The following is an 18,519-nucleotide window of genomic DNA, read 5'->3' as shown; positions in this document are numbered from 1 at the left end:
AATTCTGTGCACTCCAGGATCTTCTTTATTTGTGGTCCAGTGAAATCACCAGCTTTGACCTTTGCCTCAGACAGCTTAGGGAAGAAGTCTCAGAGGTACTTGAAGGCTGCAGACTCCTTATCAAGAGTTGTGGCAAATTGTTTCCTAACAATTGTTTTTATGTGCAATGGTGGGAACATCTTCTGGAGGTCCACTAGTGGCTCACACTTGACATTGTGCTTCCCCACAGAGAACTCGGTCCGTTGTGGAGAGTGCTTTCTGTTGTAGTGTGCTGCAGTGTCCCTGCTTTCCCAAAGGCAAAGATAAGAGGGAGACTTGGTAAAGCCTCCTTGGAGACCCATCAGGAATGCCACCATTTTGAAGTCTCTGATAACCTCCCAGCTATACTCATACTTCAAGACAGATGCTCTCACAGAGTACTTTTTATCTCTTGTCTTGATAAATTGGCCACATGCATAACAGAATGCATCTGGAGAATGTTTGCAGCTTCTTGATGCCATCTCTGACAAAATCAGATAGGTCTGTGTGTTCACTTAAGCAACTAGGACTAAACTGAAGTGGTGAGTCCCTGTATATATACATATATATCTGTTACTTTGGAAAGTTCTATAAAATTCTAAAAAGCTCTTGAAAATTCTTGTAAGTTCTGCAACATTCTAGAAAGTTTGAGAAAATTCTCTATCAGCTACTCATAACTGAATCTACATAAAGTGTTCTGGAAAATAGGTAAATTTGAAAATTTCATTACCCACGTCACAAAAGCAAAGTTTGAAGAGAAAAGGAGGCCTTTTCCTTTTACTTAAGGCATAAGCAAGTGGGAAGTAACACTTTCTGTCCAGGAACAAGAAAAAGTAAAAGTTTCCCAACTGAAGTTTCCCAAAATCAGATAGGTCTGTGTGGTCACTTAAGCAACTAGAACTAAACTGAAGTGGTGAGTCCCTGTATATATACATATATATCTGTTACTTTGGAAAGTTCTATAAAATTCTAAAAAGCTCTTGAAAATTCTTGTAAGTTCTGCAACATTCTAGAAAGTTTGAGAAAATTCTCTATCAGCTACTCATAACTGAATCTACATAAAGTGTTCTGGAAAATAGGTAAATTTGAAAATTTCATTACCCACGTCACAAAAGCAAAGTTTGAAGAGAAAAGAGGCCTTTTCCTTTTACTTAAGGCATAAGCAAGTGGGAAGTAACACTTTCTGTCCAGGAACAAGAAAAAGTAAAAGTTTCCCAACTGAAGTTTCCCAAAATCAAATAGGTCTGTGTGGTCACTTAAGCAACTAGAACTAAACTGAAGTGGTGAGTCCCTGTATATATACATATATATCTGTTACTTTGGAAAGTTCTATAAAATTCTAAAAAGCTCTTGAAAATTCTTGTAAGCTCTGCAACATTCTAGAAAGTTTGAGAAAAATCTTGTAAATTTGAGAAAATTCTCTATCAGCTACTCATAACTGAATCTACATAAAGTGTTCTGGAAAATAGGTAAATTTGAAAATTTCATTACCCATGTCACAAAAGCAAAGTTTGAGGAGAAAAAGAGGCCTTTTCCTTTTACTTAAGGCATAAGCAAGTGGGAAGTAACACTTTCTGTTCAGGAACAAGAAAAAGTAAAAGTTTCCCAACTGAAGTATAATAATACATAGTATTTGATCTGGTTTCAATTTGAATACAGATAACGGATGCAATTATATAGAATAGATGTGTGCAGTGAAGGAGAACTAGGTCATAAAATGACAGAACAAATTTTGATTTGGGCTACCATTGAAAACTGGCAGCTTTTGAACTCTGCTGTTTCATTTCATTCTAAACAATGGGTGAGGAACTGACATAAAAGATAATATTTACCTAAACTGAAAATGTATTTCTGATAGACACTTATTTTGTCTTGTAAAGTTGCTTTTCCTGATTAGTACTGCTCTTTATTGGTGCAACTTTTCAATGTTTGCCACATGTTTTCTACCTCCTGTTTCTGCTTGTACATACTTAAATGATTATGCAGCAGCTCTTCACCAGTAGGACTGTGTCACTACCCCTGTTGTAACTAGTTGCAGTCATTAATTACTTCAAGATTGTTTATCAGAGCTACACCACAGATCAGAAGTGAGGGAGGCTGGTTGGAAAATATAAGAGTGGGGGAGAATCTATTGGAAAAACATATTCAGTTTAGGAAGATAACTTACCTCCACTTACAAAATAGTTAGGAACCCACATCACTGAACTGGAGAAGGGCCAGTGAAAAAATATCGCCCTTTAAGAAGCACCCAAGAAAATAGATCATAAGGAGTGGAACCAAAAAGAAAATATCAAACCTCAGTGGTAGACTGCACCACATCTGATCCAGGTATGCTCTTTATTCTTTTATGACTGTGTTGCAGACTTAAGAGGAAGAACATGAAAGAATACCATAATATATATTAACTGTTAATGGAACTTGTGGATGTTGAGTGACTACGGTGCAACAGACCATACTGGTAATACAGTCTCTATCAACACTTGATGGCATCTGGAATTGTACATCAAGTCTGTGGTAGATATGGGATCACCTGCCTTCTTTTCTCTAAACAGAAATTGCTAGGGAATACAAGCTTCCGTCCCCAAAATTTGTCCCCTCTTGCACCCATTTCAAACTCAACCAACACCTGATCCACCAGGAACTGACATCCAGTGGATGGTATGCTTGTGGTTGATATTTCTATTTAAAAACCTGGTGACATTGGATATGTTATATTCAGACTGATAAGAGGAACATAACAGGATATTCTTTGTGGTGGTGTAGGTTGTCCAAATGTTGCTATTTCTTGTCAAACAAACACTGACATGTTCTTGGCAAATAATTGAGTATTAATCCTGGTAGTAGTGGTTAGTATATCAGTAGCCACAGCAAAAAGCTTGGTAGTTGCAACTATTTTAAACTGTGATTGCATGCTAATAATTCCAAAAGTGAAGAAAAAAACAGTGAAAAAAGTGGAATAGGTGAGCTCATGCAATACCCGAAAATATGAAAATTTAAAGAAGTATTTGAAGAAAACTGTTTTGTAGTATAAAGGAAAATGTTGGCAAACTTGCGAGGCAAAAATTACACCACTACTGCCAATTGAGAAGTGGTGAATAAGTGCAAATATGGAAAGGTTATTGATTAGGATAGGGTTAGTGTTGCGTTCCTATTGGTTGGGAGGTTCTGCATGATAATTTAGGGGTGGATATGCAGAAGTGGGGTGTGGAAAGTTAGTGGCAAGCTTTGAAAATTTGTATCAACAAAGAGTAGTACTAATTGAGAAAAGCTATTTTGTGAGAAGAAATGTGATATCATGGCAGAATTAAGAATTGGTCAGTCTCTGACAACATCCAAGTTCATTCACTGCTATATTTTTATACAAAATGCCATTGATATAATTTATTGTTACAAACACTGAAACACTTGGAGAAACACTGTTCATAGAAATTGTTTTAACAAGTTTTACATATTGAAATTAAATCTTGTTATTTTTAGTCTAAAAAGCATCATTTTTAGACATTGGTTGTAAGATTTTGTATTGATTAGACAGTTACTTTATCATATAAAGCTGTCTGTAAAGATTATAACTAAAAATCAAGTCTGTAATGAGTATGACTAATTAAATGAATTGTTCTTATAAAATTAAAAATCTTTGCTTCATCATTTGGGCACACTCAATGTAACAGTTTAACCACTAAAATGAGGGTATGTCTGTGTAAGTTAACTGATCTGTGTCAAAAGTGGTGGACATAATTTTGACATTCTTAGTTTAACCTTTTCCAGGTGGGTCATGAGTCAAAGGCCACGTTATTGTTTGTTAATTTGAATTCAGAATTTTATTCAACATGTATTTTATGAATTTATTTCCTTAACTTTGGTATCAAACTCTATATTTAAATTCAAAGATTCATATTACACATTATTTAATTTCTTAATTTAAAAGCCAATGTTCAACTTGTAAACATTGGTTTTTGCGTGTCACGTTATACATTGAATGCAGCACTGGTTCACATGAGGTGTTTGTGATGTCAAAATATAAAGTCTGTAATTTTGTATGAATTAATAACTTAAATTACCAATATTGATGAGCTAGAAAACAAAAACCTTTTATCTTTTGTATTTGCTGAGTTATCACTGTACTTAGTAAATCGAACACAGTGGGCCCTGCTTGCCTCCTTCCATTTTAGAAAGATGTCCCTTATATACACTTCTATATATGACATGAATAACTAATCAGAAGCTCAGAATATCCCATTAGTGATTTTTCTCAACCATTTTCAAATATAATGGCATTCTCTCTTTCTTTTGAGACAAATATTCAAGCTGATAAGTCTTCAGTCTGTTTGAAATTTCTTTCTTTTGTCACATCCAACCCTATTACTAAACTAGATGAATTATAATTTCTGTGGTTTCAATGAAGTAGTTAATGATTTTTTGATTATTTAAATGTTTATATAAAACTTAAAAACATTTCACATCCTGCATGTGCAAAATTTCTGAAGGCTTAGCAACTAAGACATGCAACAACAACTACAAAGGTAATAATTAGAAGAGGTAATTGTGTGCTTTATTTACTTTTATATATAAGAAAATGTTTGTAAATAGTAATAATCTATATACAAATACAGTTTATAAGAATTGAAATGTGAGTGTTTAACCACTAAAACATAACCCCACTAAATGTAAGTTTTATGTTATTGGATATGGTATTATGAGTGCACGTGAGCAGTGTCATTGTAACATCTGTCTTGTTATTTAAGCATAGTTGAAAGGTCAATATGATAAAAGTAATAAATATATATAAATGTATAATGTTATTACATTTAAGCTATTTAGATTAAACACGTGTTTTTGAGTTATAATTTGTAGTCAGTCTAGAAAGAAAAAAGCATCATTTGTAAAACTGCACAACAAAGTTTTTGCTTCTTGAACACTGTTGGGTGTTCCTTAGATTTTTGGCTGCTGATCATGAAAATCGCATCCAAGTTTGCCCATCACGTATCATTTCATCAAAATCTTCAGTTTCACCAGGACATTGCTACAATGGAAAAACGATATCAGGGCAACTGGAATCCATCAATGTTTGCTGACTACTGTTGGACACTGCAACGTGATGCACCGGACATTGAATACAAATGAAAATCAGGAGCAAAACATTTTTAATTATGTTGAACTTAATAGCATATTAGAAACATAAACACAATTAAATATGTCATTGCTAGTAAACAGTTAACTGTCTATTTCTCAGAGTTCCTACGTGATGAAACAAAACCAAAACTATATTTGTGCATATTTGTGAAAGTCAGTGCTTTCAGTAAGGGCTAGTTTCACTTTTTTTCTGCATGCTTATTCTCCAATGTGTCTTTACTTCAAGACGTGAAACTTCTTGTCTGGTCCTGTTGGTGGCACCACTTAGATAGACACAACCCTTTTCTCCTCTGCCTCATTCTCACTTTTTCTCATACCAACTGTACACTTCTTATTTTGCCTAAGAATGATTTCTCATCATCTTCGTGTGTGGATTTTGTCTGGTCCATTGCTCACAGTTCTGAATTCTCAGGTATAGGTTTCTTTCTTATCATTTTCAGTGTTTCCCTTTAACTCTATCCATGTACCAAAAGAAGTGGTGGATTGTTTTTTTTGTTGTTTTTTTTATTGGTCCATTGGCTATTTATTTCCTTCAGACCATCTTAATATGGCCTACCTTTTTCACACAGTTTTTGAACATGGATTGTTAGTTTCCACTACTGCTGGTTATTGAACAGCTTTGTCATTTCATTTTGTCTTTTGTGTAACTGTTATTTTCCTTTTCCAGTTTTTTTCTACTTTGTTTTTTCTTCTTCTTCACTGACCACCTTGATTGAGATCTGGATGTGGTGTTATACATACTCAATTTTAACTGTTGCATTCTTGTTCATTTTCTTCTCTCTCTCTTGTCTGTGGTCACTGTTGTTTGAATTGATATGCTATCCATACTTCCCACACTCTCTGTCACTCCTTATTTTACTCGGACTGGGCTTTTCTTTATAAGACTACTGCTGCTGTGATTGTTGTTTTACAATTTTTAACTCTAGCAACTCATTTTCACTGATCCTTCAAACTAGCATGTGGATGAATCTGCATGTATTACTCTATCATTATATTTATCATCTAACCTTTTTTCTCTGTGGGAGTTCGACTCTCGGTGATTACTGTTCTTCAGTAAAGCTATGTACTATCTTTGAGAAAGGTAAGTACATTTACTTTTTCACTATTTTCATTTCATCCTTTTCTCTTGTATGTGATTCTGCCAGCAACTGGTGTTGCCATTCAGAGTGTGCTTACTTTCCAAAACCTGCATCATATCAGGAATAATGGAAAACACCCAACTCATCTCTCATGACTCTACCAGTGACCACTGTCAAGATGGGATGTTTCATGAGATCATAGTGTTAAAAGTACTCATTTCCCTGATTTAGACAGTGCTTTTGTGGATTATCATGGAAAAGCTGGCACCAGGTAAGTGACTGCCCACTTTGCCTTGTGATTGCCAGTTTTTTAAATAAAGGGTTTTATGGTAACCTGTTGCACTGTCTTTACATTTCTGGAAGATGTCCTGTGGCAGTCCAGGTGCTTCTTCAAGTGAAGCATGGAAGATCCTTGCTGCTTACCATATAGCTGTGAGGGTGACAGACCGGCAAGAATTCCTCACTGTCTGTGTTGTGCAGGTCACCCTCCAGTCAGGTAGTGTGCCCTCCTCCTGCAGAAACATAGGTTTGTTAGACAAATACATTCTGATTATGCCCTAACCACACTGTATTTCTTGACTTGCTAGTTACCTGTGTGTTGAGTACTTAGTTGGTCATGCAAGTATTCAGCCCATTTCTGCAACACTCAGGACTCTTAACTTTTGTCTTTCTTTCCTTCTGGATGAAAAGTATACAGTGTTTGAGACAAGGTATGGTATCTAACTTGTGTGCAGCTATAGAACTCCCTTGCTTTTGGGTATTACAGTTCATTGGTTTTTCCCTTCAATAAAGTTCTTGAAATAGTTATTGAGAGATAAGGAAAGTCACCTGAAAACCAAAACCTTGGATTAGTCCATTTCTAATGGTGTATATAATCTTGTAATTTGGATAGGCAGAACAGTTCTGTATAGATAATATTCATCAGAACTATGCAGAGGTCAAAATTAAAATATTATTAAGCCTTGTCTTTGCAAATGATCTTAAAGTACATTTTGCACACTTACAAAATATCAATTATTAGATATTTCAGAATAAAGAAATATTGTTGAATTAGAGTTAGAATTACTGTTTTTATTTAAATAGTGAAATTTTTATCCAAGCATGTTCTCAGTGCTCTCTCAACCCTGGAGGGCTGCTCACAGACCCCAGTGTATACAGTGTATATGTACATTGTTGTGAATAATCAGGTATTGTATTCTGTTTAAAGGATTTGAATTTCTGGAAACTGTTTCACTTCTGTGTGCTCGTGTAAACATTGTATGCTTTGCATAACTTGTGCATTTTGTCATTCAAATGGTATATAGTAAATATGCCTTGTATGATTTACTGTTTATAAATTTTGAAATGATAATTTTCATTTATATTTCAGCACAGAAGAGCTTTTCTGAAATGATTAAGAATCCAGCCATTATTGATTATTTTGTGCCAACAAACAGAGCAAAGAAAAGTGTCCAAAGAACACTATCAGTAGATATTAAATCAAAAAAAGCAACTTTAAGTGACACTGCAAATAAATTATATCCAAAAGTTGCATTGACTCCAATGGAAGTAAAGAAAGAAGGCTTTGACGATGAAAATTCTTGTCAAACAACAAGCACAGATGGCACAACAGCACAACTCACAACCACATCTAAACAAGAACCAATCAAAGGGGGGCACAAAGAGGAAACGTTCAGCATCGTCTGCAGACGATGAAAACAGAGGTAAATATTTGTTTTCATTGTTATTTTTTGCTTGCATTTTTACTGATCTGTAAAACTCTCGTTAGATCTCTGTTTGATAGGTTTTCCTGTATTTTTATGTTGATTTGCAGAAATGTGATGTGGGACTGCAAACTATAAAAAATTTAATATTTAAACTTGCTATAAAATTTTTGTAAAATATTTGAGTTCACATGACAGGATAATAAAATCTAAGAACATTCTAATAAAAATTTTCATAAAAAATAATGTAAAGATTAACTTTTGTATCCCCTCGGTGTGGATTCCTGTACGTGGTGAGGGGAACTCCCAGGAAAGGTTCTGTTTGTTCTTTCATTTTACCTCCTCTGGGATCTAAACATCCACCCACATGTTTGCCGTGTATGGCAACCCATGAAGGGTAGGAGAAGATCCTGGTGGTTGAGGGGTCCAACCCTAACACACCACTTTGGCCTTGAATTCTTGAAGATGAGTGGCCTTTGGGTGGTTCCTTTTGGGTCAATCGGCTGGTCCACTTGGGCTAGGGTCAACCAAGTACTAGTGTTGGGTGTTCTCAACAGGTGTTGTGAACATTGTATTTAATGCTGGTGTTTGGGTATAGTGCTCATGAAACCCTGGCATTGCTACAGTGTCCTAATTTGGCATTGTAGTGCATCCCCTCGCGCAGGACTCCCTGGCAGGTGTGAGGTCAGTGAGCACAAAAATATTCCTTTTTTCCTATTGATTCTCCAAGTAAAAATTTAAATAAAATGGTGAAAAAACAGTCAGTAGGTAAACGACCACATCGTGAAGTTTCTGAGCAGCAATCTGCACCACTTGTTGTACCTCATTTTCTTATCCTACATTCTCTTTCAAAGAAACCTTTAGGGCAAATGTCCCACTCCTTTATTCAGAAGGGACTTGCTGGCTCTCCAGAGACAGTAAAGAAGCTTTGATCTGGAGACATACTGGTGGAAACATCCACATTTCAACACAGTGAACTCTCGAATTCAAAGGCAATTGGGGATATACCTATTGAGGTTACACTTCATACTACTTTGAATTCATCACCAGGAGTTATTGTTGAGAGTGATTTAAAGAACATCCCCGAGTCAGGGGTTCTTGCTGGTTTCTTTACCCAAGGAGTTTCTGCAGTGGGGCGCATCTCCACTCGCAAAGATAGAGGTACACTGCCAACAAATATCCTCGTTTTGAATGACATTTACATCACCACGTGCACCTGCCACCATCAAGGCAGGTAATCTTAATTGCAGGTTACGGCCATACATTCCAAACCCTGTCGGATGTTTCCAATGTCAGAGGTTCAGCTACTCAAAGACGTCATGTCATGGTTCCCTGACATGTGTTCGTTGTGGTGGCAAAGACCATGATGCCTATGAGTGTGAAACAGACCCACATTGTGTCAACTGCAATAGCTCTCACCCATCCTACTTTCATTCTTGCCCAAAATGGTTGGAAGAAAGAGGTGCAGCATTTGAAAATGATTCATAAAAATTACATATCCTGAGTCTCAAAAATTGTTGTTCACCACTTCATTCCACAACTACAGTGGGAGTGCAGACAGATTTTTCTGTGCCTCCAAAAGAATTGTTCTCAAAACAAATGAAAAGCCTTTTGACCTCCATGGTTAAAAATGTTGATGAATCAACTTCTACACCCATTCGTGTCCCTTCCATACATTCCAACAAACCACAAGATCCACATCCTTTGAGTGGTTCCAGGTACAGGCATTTCTTCGGATACATCTTCTCTTACCCTAAGATGCAATGCAATCAATCGTTTCCATCCTCAGTCACTGGAATCCCCTTTCAATAAGAAATAACTGCCCAGTCAACCCAGGGCATGATCCATGGAGGTTGATAGACCTCCCTCAAATAAGGACAGTAAGAAAAAAGATGTGGTCATAAACAGAAGGGTTCTCCAGCCAATTTGCCTACACATCATTAAAAATGTCCACCTTGATACAGTGGAACTGTTGACGTTTACATTGTAAACTGGATGACATCAAAACACTGATTGCTTCCTACTTACCTGTATGTCTTTCCTTACAGGAAACATATCTGAAACCTGCCGATACAGTCACCTTTTGGCAGTTTTCTTTGTACAAAAATGACAGTGATGGACAAGTACATGGTGGGGTGGCACTGTTGGTTGATCAGCATGTGTTCACTCTGTCTTTGTTACTCAACACTCAACACACCCTTGGAGGCCATAGCCATCCGTGTTTCTTTGGGTCATACCATCACTCTACCTGTTCTCTCTACCTGTCACCTGGAGAGACATATGATCAATCAGATTTTGATGCTCTCATTGATCAATTGCAGTCTTCCTTTTTCATTGTGAGGTACTTTAATTGACATCATCCCCTCTGGGGAAGTGCTGTTAATGGAAGGAGGGGTTGCTCTGTAGAGCATATGCTCTCTGATCACAACCTTACTCTTTTCAATACTGGTTCTTCTACTTATTTCCATGCACTTAGTCAGTCCTTTACTGCTATTGATCTCTCATTTTGCTCCCCTTCATTATTCTCCCATTTTTCATGGAGGGTTGACAATAATTAACGATCGGCAGTGATCATTTTTCTATAATTTTAGAGAGATTAGCCGTGGTCGATGCCACTCAACCTGTGTGCCCCAGTGGAAGCTGGAACAGGCAGACTGGTCCACTTTCACTGCTCTTGCAGAACTTGATCCAGCTATTGTCTGTCAGCTATCAATAGATGACTGTGTTGCAGCAGTAACTGACTGTGTTATACAAGCAGCTTCTCAATGTATTCCTAAAACCTTGACACTATATTCTCGTCCGTGGTGGAATCCTGTCTGCCACATGGCACGGAAAGCTCAAAAACGGGCCTGAGATACTTTCCGTAGATATCGCACACTTTCAAATCGCATCGCTTTCCAGCAGGCCAATTCACATGCTTGGTGGATGAGACATCAAAACCAAAAGGAATCCTGGATTAAGTTCACAACAGGAATATCTTCTACCACCAGTTCCAAAGTCATATGGGACAAGATTCAAAAGGTCAGTGGGCAATTCTGTCCCCCTCTCGATCTTACTCTCTGATGACCAAGAAGTAGCTGATTTCCGGAGCATCGCCAATACTCCAGGTGAAAACTTTTGTCAGGTATCTGTCACCTCTGCTTCTTCCTCCACCTTCTTAGATATCAAGACTCATGCAGAGCAATCACCTCTTTCCTTTCAAGCTGATTGTTCCTATGACTATAATCATCCCTTTACACTAGTGGAATTGAAACTGGCCCTTCATCGGTCTGGCAGTACATCAGTTGGACCAGATGATGTACACTATGAAATGCTGCACCATCTAGCTTCTGCTTCTCTTATTATTCTTTTGATTGTTTTTAATCAGATCTGGCAGGAGAATGCTTTTCTGATGGCTGGTGCTAGGCTATTTTCCTCCCTTTCTCTAAGCCTCTGAAGGATTCCAAGATTCCTTCAAACTACCTTCCAATTGCTTTGATGAGCTGTCTCTGTAAGACCTTAGAGGGAATGGTTAATGCTTGTCTTGTTTGGTTTCTTGAATCAAACATCCTCCTCTCACCCATCCAGTGTGGGTTCTGATGACAGTGCTCCACCTTGGACCACCTGATTTGACTTGAAACATCAATCAGAGAAGCCTTTCTCAAATGACAACATCTTGTATCAATATTCCTTGACACTGAGAAGGCTTATGACACAACATGGAGGTATGGCATTTTGCAAGACCTCCATATTTATGGGTTACATGGCCACTTGCCCATTTTTATTAATTTTTTTAATGGACAGGAGATTCCAAATTTGTGTGGGTTCGACACTTTCCCGTTCTTTTCTATAGGAACTTGGTGTCCCTCAGGGCTGTGTTTTGAGTGTCACACTTTTCAGTATAAAGAATAATGCCATCACTGAACAACTCCCTCTCACTGTTGCAAATGGCTCCATGTCGATGACTCACATCTCATGTCAGTCGTCGCACATGAGATATATTGAGTGGCAGCCACAGACTGCCCTCATTCGTGTACTGAAGTGGACCACAGCAAACGGTTTTAACTTCTCTTTCTCTAAAACCGTTTGCATGCACTTTTTCCACCAACGGGGTATTCACTCTGATCCTGAACTCCATATTGATGAAATTCTGCTACCTGTGGTTCCTGAGACAAAGTTTTTGGGGCTTATCTTTGACCGTAAGCTGACCTTTATACCACGCATCAAGCAGCTAAGAAGCAAACGTATAAGAGCACTGAACATCCTCCGTATCCTTTCTTCCAACACTTTGGGAGCGCATCGATATTGTATGCTAAAGATATATCATACTCTTATTTGATCAAAATTCTTCTATGGATCACTTGTCTATGACTCTGCCAGGACCTCAGCCTTAAAGATGTTGGACCCCATTCATCACTAAGGACTTTGGTTCCTCACTGGGACTTTTGCACCTCCCCAGTTCACAGCTTATACATAGTCTCATGCACCTTCACAGCTTGCAACTGTCTTTACTAAGTGCTTCAAATATTCATACCTCATCAAAGCATCCCACCTGGGGTTGTGTTTTCCTTCCTTGGTGGGCCATACTTTTTCAGAACAGATGATCTGTCATTGCTCCTTTTAGCCTTTGTATCTGGGCACAGTTCGATGAATTGGGTCTGTCCTTAGATAACATTACAGTATCCACTAGTCAGCCCATCCCACCGTGGCTTATTACAGTCCCCAAATGTGACCTTTCTTTAAGTCATCTGAGAAAAGTAGATACTCCTTGGTTTGGTGGTTGTGCGCAGAATCCTTTCTACAGCTTCTGTGTTCACTGCTGAACTGTATGCTATTTCTCTTGCTCTGGATCACATAGAAGCTAAGCAGTACTCCAACTGCACTATTTATACTGACTCGTTCAGTTCTCTCTAGGCTCTGGAATTGCTTTACGTTGGTTCACACCCTGTTCTTGCCGCTATTCAAAACCGACTGGCCCATTTCTCTTTAACATCTACTTCTATCCAGTTTTTCTGGATACCGGGCCACGTTGGTGTTCGAGGGAACAAGCTTGCAGACATGGCAGTTAAATCTATTTGCTCTGGCACTATCACCACTGTGCCTATTTCATACATAGACTATGGTCCTGTATTCAAGGCTCGGATCCGTGCAGCTGGCAGTCGACTTGGAGTGAGCAACGCAAAAACAAGCTTTTCCAAATGAAACCCTATATTGGACTTTGGTCGTCTTGCTTCCGTAAGGATCGGAAGGAGGAAGTTGTTCTAACTAGATTACTCATTGGTCAGAGTTTTTAAATTATTATTTTCTTTTATCTGGAATTGATGCACCAGTGTGTGGTCTGTGTAACACTCGGATCATAACAAGCCACATTTTACTTTCTTGCCTACATTACGACTCTCAAGGACGGCACTATTTTAAAGATTTTTCATGCCAAGGTTTGTCCATAACATTAAACAGTGTTATTGGTGATGGTGACACTGTCCACCTTGATAAAGTTTTAGTTTTTTAAAGCCATTAAAGTTTTTAATGTCATTTAACTTTTTTAATTTATGCATTAAACCTTTTTTATGTGGTTCCATTTTAAGAATCACAGTCTCTCTAGTTTGATTTGAAATTAGAAATGGCCATAACATTAAATAACTCGACACCAGGACTGGAAAGGCCAACTTCAGTGACTAAAGCTGCTGTTTGAATTACCCGTTAGTCATCCTGGCAAGTTATTATTAAAATTTTGCTACACGTCTTTTAAAACTTTTATTACTTTACGTTTTGAAAATAACCATAATGACACAACTTGGAACTAGGACTGGAAAGGCAAACTTCAGGTGACTGACGGTGGTTCTTGTACTTACCTGTTAGTCTTTCTGGCAGGTTATGATAATTACTATTATGCTGCAGAAAGTCCTTTACAATTTCTCTTACTGTAGTTTCTCTTTTAACATTGTAGACTAGATGTCAACATTGGATTTATGCTATTTATGTTTTTAAGCTCTGTTTTGTTTTACCTTCATTTCCTTTTATGAATTTTACTACATTTACTTTGTTTGGCACAGATAGCTTAGCTGCTTTGTGCCATAAAACACTAAATCAACCAACCAACTTTTGTATCATATTCCATTTCTGTGTATTATTTTTATAATATTACATTCAATTATAAGCCAATTGAACACACAGTTTGGTGTTTTAATAAGTTTTTTGATATTTAAAATAGAAGTTCATTTACTTTACTTTTTTTTTTAGATGCTTATTCTGAGGTTCTGTGCCAAGAATAAACTGTATAATATGTAGTGCCACCCATAAAGTAATAAAAATATGATAGATTTTTATGGCTTTCACTCTTTGGTGATAACAAATCACATTTTCAGCTTTAATAGCAGAAAACAGTGATTCGTGCTTGGTTGAAATAGTTTAATGTGTAGAATGTGATACATCCTTTGTATACAGGACAAGGATGGCAAACCTTTTGAGCATGTGTGCCCAAATTGTGGATAATCTAAAAATTTTTGTTGCATGACCATGGTAATCTTTAGTAGCAGATTATCATTTTTTTGTTATTCTGAATTATTTTAAATGAAACAGCTTTAGGAGTTACATGTTATTAATAACTATAGTAATTCATAATAAATAAAATTAATGAATTAATTACAATAATGATGTACTTCTTTAAGTAAAAAAGAGTCCTCTTGTTTATTTACATTTATTCATTGTTTTTACTGCTAACAGAAAGCATTTTGTGAAATAGTAAGCTTTGGTTCATATTACATAATATAACAAAAAATCAAGGAAAGGAAAAAAGTATGTTTTATTTTTAGTGAGACTTTTCCTGTTGCACCAACAATGCGAGATATTTTATATCAGGCTTGTATTTGGTTGTTTTGAGAGCTATGCATGCAGCACTACTTTCATCAGCAAGTCTATTCTTATAATTACACTTTACAAAGTTCATCACTGAAAATAATTTCTCCCATAAAAATGTTCAAAATACTGTTAATACTGTCATTGTGAAATTTTTCAGACAGTCAGAAGTTTCAGAAATAGAATTCCAAAGTTTTAGAGCCTCATTTGTTGCAAATTTCTGCATTGTTCCAGTCACTAACCGATTTCTCAATAATTTCTAGTTCAGCTCTTAAGTTGATAAAGTTTTGCCTCCAAATTGAGGTTCTTTGTGAGTCAGTTGGTTGCATATCAATATTATCCAAGTCAATTCCACTGCAACATTTCCAAATTCATTTTGTCTAGCATTACACTGTCTGCATACTTCATGAATTTTGCAGTTTCTTCAAATAACCTGAACTTATTAAATCTTGAAGTAAATTGTTCAAAAGTTGACTTAATGATGATTGAAAATTGCATTTGAATGTATATTTTTTCATTAATTTTAATACCTAGCATGTGTTTTTTTAGGTTTGGGAAATATTTAAAACTGACATTGTAAACATCATGTTTAAAAATTTTCAGTTTGGTTTCAAAAGCTTTTTGTTATCAAACATAACATCAAGTGATTTAAATATGAGGAGAAATCTGTAAAAAACATCAGTTTACAAATCCACACAACATCAGATAATTCTTGAGAAGAAAAGTTTTCATTCAAACACTCAACAAATTGTTTAAGGAGAGAACCTCTACCTCTACGAACATTGTTGTACATAAGTAGTCCTGTGTACACCAAATTTGTTTTCTCAGTAAATTCTGAAATTATCTTTTTTGAAAGTATGCTCAGAAATAAAATTTAACTACCTTGGTCACAATTTTCATCACTTTTTCAAGCTCCTTAAAGCCAACTTTTGCACACAAAGCTTCCTCGTATATAATACAATGAAAGCCTGCCAGTCCAACTATGCTGGGTGCACCATCAGTTGTTATGGAAACTATTTTTGAAAGGTGAACTTGTCGATTATATAATTTGTTTACCACAGCCTCACATATTTCAGCCCCTGTGGGACATTCCGGTAACGTTACCAAGTTAACTAGTTCTTTGCAGATTTTATCACCCCTACAGAATTGAGCAATAATGGCTTGTCTAGCTGATGATGTAACATCAGTGCTTTCATTAAGACAAATGAGAAAAGTATTTAAATGAACCAATGTTTTTTTCCATTTTTAATATTCTATCTTTCACTGTGTTTCTAATCACTGGCAATTCCTTAATGTGCAATTTTTTTTTTCCTGGAAAACCATCAAAAAGAAAAGGAGCACATTATAGCCATGATTCCTTAATATACTCCATCACTAAGTGGTTTTCCATGTTGAGCAATGATCTATGAAATCTTAAAACTAGCAGCAACTAAGTTGGAACTACCTGAAACAAATTTTAATCAAAACATATGACTGCATGTTATTGTTGCTGACTTCTCAAGAAATGTTCTTTTTGTTCTTGTTCACTCTTATCACAAAGCCATTTATGAAAAGTTTGATAATGCTGCTTTACACAGGATGTTTTGGACATCACTGTTTCGAAACATAAGTTATGTAATACTTTATTACTCTTTTTGATCATGACAAATCTTTCAGTCCACGATTCTTGAAAATTTCTGCTGCTGCTATTTGAATGTTTTTGTTTCTTTGCTGGTTGAGCTGAAAGGGTAAATACAACTTAAAAATACCTCACCAATTAACTTAAATATAATAATTTAACTTACCGTAAGAGAAAAGTAGATGAAAATTTGTCATTGATATAAAAATAAATCTCTAACTAACTGATCAAAAATATATGCATGCCATGCCAAATAACATAATTTTAACAATATAATTCATATATTTACTGCACAAAAATAAATGCATATAAACCATTATTATCAGTATTCACTCACAAACAACAGAAGGAAAATATAAACAGAGCAAAGCCAGTACCAATAGTAAACTTCTATTTTTACTCAAGTACACTAGGTCTGCAAGGAATTTAAAGCACATCATCCAGTGTCATATGTTCTCGCAACTGTAAAGCTGGTGCAAAGAGATTGTGAACATTTCTCACTGCTCCTAGGTTGGAAAAATTCACTGCTGCATTTGGCAATAAAGATAATCAAATGTATTTATTATGGGGGTAGCATTAGGGTTTAAAGAATCACATTGTTGAGAAAAGCAGTGAAAATCAAAATAAGTTGATATGTAAAGACTCCAAGATCTAAAGTTTCTTAATTTTGTCTCGATGCTGTTTATTAGCTTGGCTGCCTACTGGCATTTCTCATGCCAAAGCATGCAGTTGGACAGAGGACTTTGTTTCCTTTGCTGTAGTTTAGTGCTTCAAAAGTCTGTTTGCATAATTTCCCTTGATGTGACTGACATTATGAGGGTTCAACAGTTACAGCCTTTGAAGCATGTATTGAAGAATACCCAACTGTAGCAAAGGAAACAAAGTCCTCTGTCCAACTATATACTTTGGAGTAGATAATTAATACTTTAGGATGCTATATGAATGAACAAAACATTTCAGCAAAAACAGAATGAGAATTTAAAAACAAATTATGGTTGGTGTCCTTTCCATTGTTTGATTTTTATGCTCACTGGCCATCATTTATTGATTATAGAAATCTTGTCCTTGGTATAAAATAATCTTTTACCTACATATTTCTGTTGTGTAATAACCTATCTCTAAGCACAGTAGTGTTTAGTATGTAGGGATGGGCTAAGAAAAAAAACAGCTGATGTGTATTATGTACTGTTCTTCATGGTCTTAAATCTCTCATAACAATTTAACCTAACTTGGTTTATGAGGTTTTTAAAAGCTATTAAGACCTTCAATTTAGCTAACAAAAGAATTGGAAAACTACAGAACTGGTCAATAACATAGCAAATAAGTGTTTTTATTGTGGTATAACAGGGGCTAGCAACTTCAATGCTTGAGGGTGTTGCAGTGACTTGCACATCAAAATGTTGCATTTCTATTTGAGGAATGCAGCAGCAGCATAGTGTTTCACTGGCTTGAACATATAATTTCCATCAAAACAACTCATCACACTAGGGTGAAACTTCTGCCTTCATAGAAGCTGCCACTTATTAATATTCATAGGTATTGTTTTGAAAAAGAGAAGAAACAAGTACACAAAAACAGTTTAAAAACAATAAGAATGATATAGACGTATCAAAAACATAGAGAATCCCTTCATAATTAGCCACTGAGTCAGTGTTACAAGCTTATGGGAATTAGCTGTTGTAAGGCATTATGGCATGATTTAGTGTAAATGCTTTTATTCAAACCCAAATTAATGCAAATGATAGGACTTCAACATTTAGGTTTGGATAAAAATTTTCATTAGAAGGATTTGACTTCTTATATAAGGATATATTTATATGGTTTTTGTATATTCTTCCCTGTCTTGTTTCTGTACTTTTTGCCATTGCCATCCTTACATCATCCCTATTTTTATGCAAGATATTTTTTTATTGCTGTAGAATGTGTTCTTATTACCTCAGTATTTCTTTATTACACCTTTGTCAGAAACTACTGACAATATAAGTTTGTTAATCCAGTTGAAACTAAACTCAATTATTAGTGAACTTGCAGAATATCAATAACTCCTGGTGACTGATGGAACTGTAATAATAAAATATTCAGGAAATAAGGATAAATTTGGGAAATATAAGTTATTTTATTCACACAAACAGAATTT

The 18,519-nt window shown here is 36.0% G+C and overlaps 2 protein-coding genes across 3 annotated transcripts in view; both read left to right on the top strand.

Annotated features, from left to right (window-relative positions):
* Nucleotides 1-7,615, top strand: part of LOC143232543 (uncharacterized) — a 36,468-nt gene extending 28,853 nt beyond the window's left edge. Inside the window, exons 5-7 of the mRNA XM_076468116.1 lie at nucleotides 6,459-6,498; nucleotides 6,815-6,937; nucleotides 7,597-7,615. Coding sequence (XP_076324231.1) covers nucleotides 6,459-6,498; nucleotides 6,815-6,937; nucleotides 7,597-7,615 — 182 coding nt within the window. The remainder of the gene's footprint in view (nucleotides 1-6,458; nucleotides 6,499-6,814; nucleotides 6,938-7,596) is intronic.
* LOC143252173 (uncharacterized) overlaps nucleotides 1-18,519 on the top strand; it is a 75,093-nt gene that overhangs the window by 13,757 nt on the left and 42,817 nt on the right. Inside the window, exon 2 of one of the 2 annotated variants that reach the window (XM_076503902.1) lies at nucleotides 7,597-7,930. In XM_076503902.1, coding sequence (XP_076360017.1) covers nucleotides 7,798-7,930 — 133 coding nt within the window. In that variant the 5' untranslated portion in view covers nucleotides 7,597-7,797. Of the gene's footprint in view, nucleotides 1-7,596; nucleotides 7,931-18,519 lie in introns of those variants that run through there. The other variant, XM_076503912.1, reaches the window with a different exon arrangement.

The sequence above is a fragment of the Tachypleus tridentatus genome, chromosome 1 (genome assembly GCF_004210375.1).
Source record: "Tachypleus tridentatus isolate NWPU-2018 chromosome 1, ASM421037v1, whole genome shotgun sequence".
NCBI lineage: Eukaryota > Metazoa > Arthropoda > Merostomata > Xiphosura > Limulidae > Tachypleus > Tachypleus tridentatus.
The sequence above is the reverse complement of the archived record's forward strand: the minus strand, read 5'-3'. Positions and strand labels throughout refer to the sequence as shown.